The sequence below is a fragment of the Cajanus cajan genome, chromosome 5 (genome assembly GCF_000230855.2).
Source record: "Cajanus cajan strain Asha chromosome 5, NIPB_CcT2T_4, whole genome shotgun sequence".
Lineage (NCBI taxonomy): Eukaryota > Viridiplantae > Streptophyta > Magnoliopsida > Fabales > Fabaceae > Cajanus > Cajanus cajan.
In genome coordinates, this window is record NC_138521.1 from 46561663 (window position 1) to 46567463 (window position 5801).

The window sequence follows — 5801 nt, forward strand, 5'->3', positions numbered from 1 at the left end:
AGCAAGTATAAGTACGTTTTATTACAAATATGCAATCAAACAAATATCATACTAAGGTTTAGGGTTTAAATATCATACTAGTTTTTATGAAAATTATCCATACTCTATAGAAATGGTTGTTGAGATAAAATAGTTGTTAAATCATGCATATGTTTGGTAACACAGGTGACCTGGAAACGATTTTCACCTGGATTAAACCAAGTTTTGGGCAATTAACAAACGGAGCCTATATCGATCCTGGGAAACAAGGTTATGTGAGACCAACTGTTACACTAATGGTTAACAATGGGTCTATTGCATTCTGAATAAATAATGAGATGATTTCACTCATTAAGCATTCTCCAGAATCATTAGGTACAAAAATTGCAGTTCAACACATTGATATATCTTACAATTTTATGTACTAAAAAAGAAACGAAAATCTAGTAGGAACCCAGCAATTGCATTAGAGAATGAAGTGTGAATGTGATGCACAAGTAGTTAGTACAAGAGGCCACAAAATTTATGAGGACCCAGTAAATATGCAACAGTTAGATTTCATGAAGTGAATCAATTCTGTTTGATGATGCCTGAGAATATCCTTTGTTGAAGGTGATGGATGAACCAACCTCACTTGCGCTTCTGTATGAGATCCCCTCCATTTTCTTTCTCTTGGAGCGGCCCTTAGCTATCTCTTCCTTTTCATCTACGAAGGAAAGGAATGTACGCAGCCGCGACGGTCCTGAGGCCTGGCCGGAAGCAGAAGACTCAAGTTCCTCCGGGCCATGCTTGAAGTACTGCCTCATGGTCTGAACAAGATATATGAGGAGAGCAAGAACACATGCCAATCCACACACCAGATAGAGGCCCCAAAAGCTTCTCAGCTTGAGTCTGTCCACTTCAAGTTTTGCACCTTGTGAGAGGCAAGCACTGCTCAGAAGCCATTTGTCATGGATCCTTTGTAAGTCTCCATTCTCTGCCAACTCCAATATGGCAGTTGAAAGGTCAACTGCCAATGGCGAGTCTCGCGGAAAGGCCTGAGAAATTTGAAGAACAAGAAATAGTGAAATACTACCATTGGCAGTAAAATTTTATCTGGATTCAGTATAGAATATAGATAGATCATTCCCAAGTGCTAAACATGCTAGAATGAGTATTACTGTGATGCACATTGTAAAGGGCACCGGCACAACAATGTTTCAATTGGAATTGTCAAGAGAAAATGCATCTACACTTTCTTTAGGAATAGGAACAGAAAAGAAAGAGAAAAGCATGACGAGTTCCAAATTACCTTGTGAAGACAAAAAACTAAAGAAAATTAGGACCAATTGCAAAGGAGATACTTACAAATCCCCAACCATTTCTGGTGAACTCTTGACCTACGACGCTAAAATCACACCGACTTGAGAGGAAGAGTTCTATGTAAGCACGCTCATCAACATATGCTGCAACACCACCTTTCTGGGGACCTTTTTCCAGTGCTTTTGTAGTTTCTTCTGGTGTTTTTAGAGGAACTAGTCTGGATTCATCAATACCCATTTCCTCAATTAAATAAGTTCTAGTAAATGAACCCTGCAAGTAGCCGACAGGCTCTTTGCTATTTATTAAACTTTCAATGCCTTTAACAGGTGAAGAAAGTTGTTGCACTGTGAGGATTGATGTCAGGCTAGCCGTGTAACTTGAGTTAATTATAAGAACTACAAATAACCATATAAGCAGCACAAAGCGACCAAGAGTGCTCACTGTATTTTCCCCTACATAGTACAGAAAAAAGCATGTTCATAAACTCAAAGTAGCCACCACTTGGACCATATATGTCACAGAAGACAATGAACTGGCACTTACTGTGAGCAAAGAACATGGTTGAAAAGCTAAACCTGTCAAATAGAACACAAACAGAAGTTATAAACGTATCCAGAGCTATAAGTGAATCCAGAACGAAAACCCTCACATCAGTTAATATGATTAATGTATCTGTCAATGTCAACGACATGGGTAGGCTCAAAATAGTGAGCTTGAGAAAGACCAGATTTCCTTACCACAAAATTGTGACCATTTGTTGTTTGGGAGGTCCCCTAAAATCATCATTCAGTCTATGCTCTAAAATCCAAACAACAGCACCAACTAGTAGGAAAAAGACAGCTGTGACAGTCCACATCATTGGTGTAAATGGCGTCAAAAACGCCCAAGCATTGGAATCCGTCTTCTTAACTGATGCTACTACCACTAGACCAGACTCAATATATGGCTGAGTAAAATCCACCATCTTTGTTCTTTCCGTAGTAATTGTAATGTCACCAACAGCAGCATCAAAGACCTGTATGAAAAGAAAAAACTGGTCTCAGAAAGCACCATAAAACATTCAAGCTCCACAAAAGTTATTGGAATGATACTCACACCCGCTGTGATAAGACGGACAAGCTCCGTGTTACTAGGATTGCTGTCACCATCCCCATATGAAACAAATTTATAAGGAACAGCATAGGGCAACAAGTTCACTGCAGAAAGAAATACATCAATGCAGAATCCCTTGAACATGTCAGTGCCTTGTACTTGAGAGACAAATTCTCGGTAACTAACCCTTTTTGGCACTCCAATTTTTAACATCCTTCCATTGTTTGGAAAAACCCAACCACGGGGCTTCTGCGTTGTTTCTCCTGGCCAAAACACAGGGAGTAGCTTTTGGCTTGCACTGGATCGATTAGGTGGTTTTGAATAAAGTGCTTCTGGAGGAACAATCGACAATCCAGTGTGATTAGACCAATAACCAATCCTCCGAGTCCCTGTTCCAATCACATTGATGATTTCATATGCAGGATTAACAAGATTTCCATCTGATGTATACTTGAATGGACCTGATACACCAGTCATGTTAACCTCATAAATATTCCTACGCAACAGATTTCCTTCATTGAAGATTTTCACAGCATCAAGATGAAGATTGTCTGCACGATGTTGAGATAGCTTTGGATCATGTGAAAACGTAATTTGGTTTCCTTGTTTGAAAAATGCATCAAGTGCATGAGCAAGAGCATAAACTGTATCATATGCAAAGATACCATATGTACTCAAACCAAGGGAACCATTAGCAGCCTTTCCAGTAGTCAAGTTATTCCACCTAGAAACAAACCATCTTTTCCGCTTTGAATCTGGTATGTACATTCGAAGTGTAATGACTCCTTGCATATCATCCGTTGCCTCCGAAGATAGGGGAGTACCTATATCCAGCCAAGTAGACAGAAAAGTTGTTGTTATCCAGACATAGCCATTTTCCATCATCCCCAAAGACTTTGCCACACTTAACACTTTTGGACCCCAAGCAGTACTTGTGTGAAGAACTATAACCCGTGATTCTGCCAAGGCCACCTGAACTAGCACATCAGTAATCTCCTCCCTAGTTGCCTCAGGAGTCATAGGCGCTTTAAATGAGATCTTGCAACGCCGCTCGGCAAGCTTATCCCCTAATGCACCAATTCCATTCCTCCCATGGTCATCATCACCATAAACTGCAATAACCTCTCTCCATTCAAAGAAGTTAACAAGGTCTGCTATTGCAGTCATTTGATAAATGTCACTGAAAGAAGTTCTAATAAAGAATGGGAATTGAAGTGAAGAAAGGGTAGGGTCAGTAGCTGTAAATGATAGCAGAGGAACTTGGAGCTCATTCGCTATATGAGATATAACATGAGCTGTTGTAGAGGTCTGGGGGCCTATTATAGCCACGGTTTGTGTCGCCATGAGCTGCAAGGCTGTAACACATAATTTATGCAAAACCAGAATTATAATCTGCCATGCTTGAAGTAACTTGTCAAACAGAAAAAGATGCTTTTCAAGTTATTATAACACAAAAAGTGGGAATTTTATGAAGGACTTACCCTCAGCAATGCTCAAGAAACCTCTGTATTTGGTATCTTCTTGCAGTGAGACCTTCAAGTTAGTTTTACCAAGAATAGATGGATCAGAATTTACATCATTAACTGCAGCTTGTACAGCAGTTTTCACCATTTTACCGACACTGGTATTGAAAGAATAGAGAACCCCAATATTTACAAAAGCAGGTATTGTGGAATTATTCAACACAACCCCAGTTGAAGATAACCCTTTGGACAGAACCATCATTACCACAAGCCATACTCCAATCATGGTTGCAATTGCCCTTTGGAAAGCTAGTATTAATCACACTGCTAACAAACATGTAAACTGTAAAGCAACATCCTAAGAGAATTAAAAGGGGGAGGGGGGTGTATTAAGAAAGTAAAAACAGTTAAACATTCATCCCAGAAACTGTGACTTCTAAATCATTGAGGATAAACTGCACTTCTCAATCAAGACCTTATTTGGCACGTAAAGTTGGTTCCAGGGCAAGTATCCCAAAATAAAATATAGAAATAAAAAATCAAAAAAAAAAAAAAAAACATAGGCACAAAGTTGCAGAGCCCTTCTCAATCACACAACCATACTAAAGCACTAAAGTGACTCCCATTCAAGCAAAAAAGAAGCAGATTGCAAGGGGAAATAACAGCATGAGAAGAATAGCACTTCATTCAGAGAGATGAACGTGCCTGAAGTTTGATTCACAGTTTAGAAGCCGACATCTATATTAAGCAGCAAAATGGTGCAGAAAACCTGGTTTCTGGTTCAATTTGAGTATAAAAGTATTAGCTTTACAAGTACCCAATTAAACAGAAGAGATCAACGAGTCTCACTTGAAGAGGGAAGCAAAATCAGAGGTAGTGTAAGACTGAAGAAGCGAAAAGGGTAGATCTTAAAAGAAAATTTTATCTTCACAAAAAAAAAAAGGACGTTTTTTTTTTTAAAACTGTTGGAGAGAGTGAGAATAAGGTTGCTAAAAGTGAAGCTATTCACCTGGGAATGTTATTGGTTTTGCTTTTTCTTTACTTTTGCTTTCTAGTATAAGGCCAAAAACAACCCTTGTGGCATCTATATCTTAGGGAATGTTCTTGTAGAACATGATTCTCAACTCCAAATTCAAATAAATACATATGAAAATAGAATGCCATGCCTCTGTCAGTGGAAGCACTAACACCTCCCTGTTCCCTGGCGGCGACTTTGACCACAACCCACACTGGCTGTGAAATCTATCAATTCAAAGACGTCTTTTTTTGTTTTTTCCTTCTCTTATCTTTTAATGCATAACACCTATCTTTCATTTAACACAAAAGGGGTACCACTAGCACGCACTCTTCTTCGTACATTTATTCATATCACTTAAAATTTATCGAAAACTATATGATCAAGATAAGATATAATTTTATATTTTTTTAATAAATTTTAACTAAGAAAATGAGGTAATTCGAACATAACCAATATGAATAATATCTCTCTTCAAATATTTATATATTCGAATTTGAGATTATAAGTTAAACTAAAATAATAACAAATACTTGTATGTAAAAACAAAATTATCATACTACGGTCACTTTTTGGTGAATTTTTTTAATTAATAAAAAGAATTATGCTAATAACAGTAAAGTTAAAACTTAAAAACTATGTAAATATTATCTTAATTTTTTTTTTCATCGCTAACCTTAGTATTCTTTCATGGTAAATTTAGAAAGTTGTTAATCTTAAATTAAAAAAATGAAAAATCAATTTCTAAACATAAAAATAATATATAATATACATTAATATATAATTGAATGATAATATAAGTGTACCGGAAGGATCCCGTCGGCCACGTGGGTCGGCCACGTGGACGGGCACGTCATGTCCTACCAGATATTGACGCAAGCCAGATGTCATTCCGGCTCGGCACAAGATCGAGATCCACATCTGCTCGTATCGGCTCAGCAAGATGCCGA

General features: G+C 37.9%; 1 protein-coding gene across 5 annotated transcripts; it reads right to left on the minus strand.

Moving 5' to 3' along the window:
- Positions 1–267: 267 nt before the first annotated feature.
- LOC109811498 (glutamate receptor 3.6) lies at positions 268–5119 on the minus strand. 5 transcript variants are annotated; one of them, XM_020375261.3, is made up of 8 exons: positions 4846–4994; positions 4542–4612; positions 3855–4160; positions 2377–3728; positions 2019–2296; positions 1825–1856; positions 1327–1733; positions 268–1016 (listed from the first exon to the last, which is right to left on the minus strand). In XM_020375261.3, exons 3-8 carry the CDS (start codon positions 4120–4122, stop codon positions 531–533), a joined length of 2823 nt encoding a protein of 940 aa, XP_020230850.1. In that variant the 5' UTR covers positions 4123–4160; positions 4542–4612; positions 4846–4994; the 3' UTR covers positions 268–530. The 5 variants fall into 5 exon arrangements, with proteins under 5 accessions (XP_020230850.1, XP_020230852.1, XP_020230849.1 ...); XM_020375263.3 differs by lacking the exons at positions 4542–4612; positions 4846–4994 and adding an exon at positions 5003–5119; XM_020375260.3 differs by lacking the exon at positions 4542–4612 and having other exon boundaries at positions 4846–4996.
- Between the last annotated feature and the right edge of the window lie 682 nt (positions 5120–5801).

Bases quoted from the DNA above. Each gene is read 5' to 3' on its own strand.
- LOC109811498 (XM_020375263.3), bottom strand. From the start codon at position 4,122: ATGATTGGAGTATGGCTTGTGGTAATGATGGTTCTGTCCAAAGGGTTA. The intron at 3,729-3,854 runs GTAAGTCCTTCA...TATGTGTTACAG, and splicing joins TTTCTTGAGCATTGCTGAGG to CCTTGCAGCTCATGGCGACA. The intron at 1,017-1,326 runs GTAAGTATCTCC...CAAATTTCTCAG, and splicing joins CCAGAAATGGTTGGGGATTT to GCCTTTCCGCGAGACTCGCC.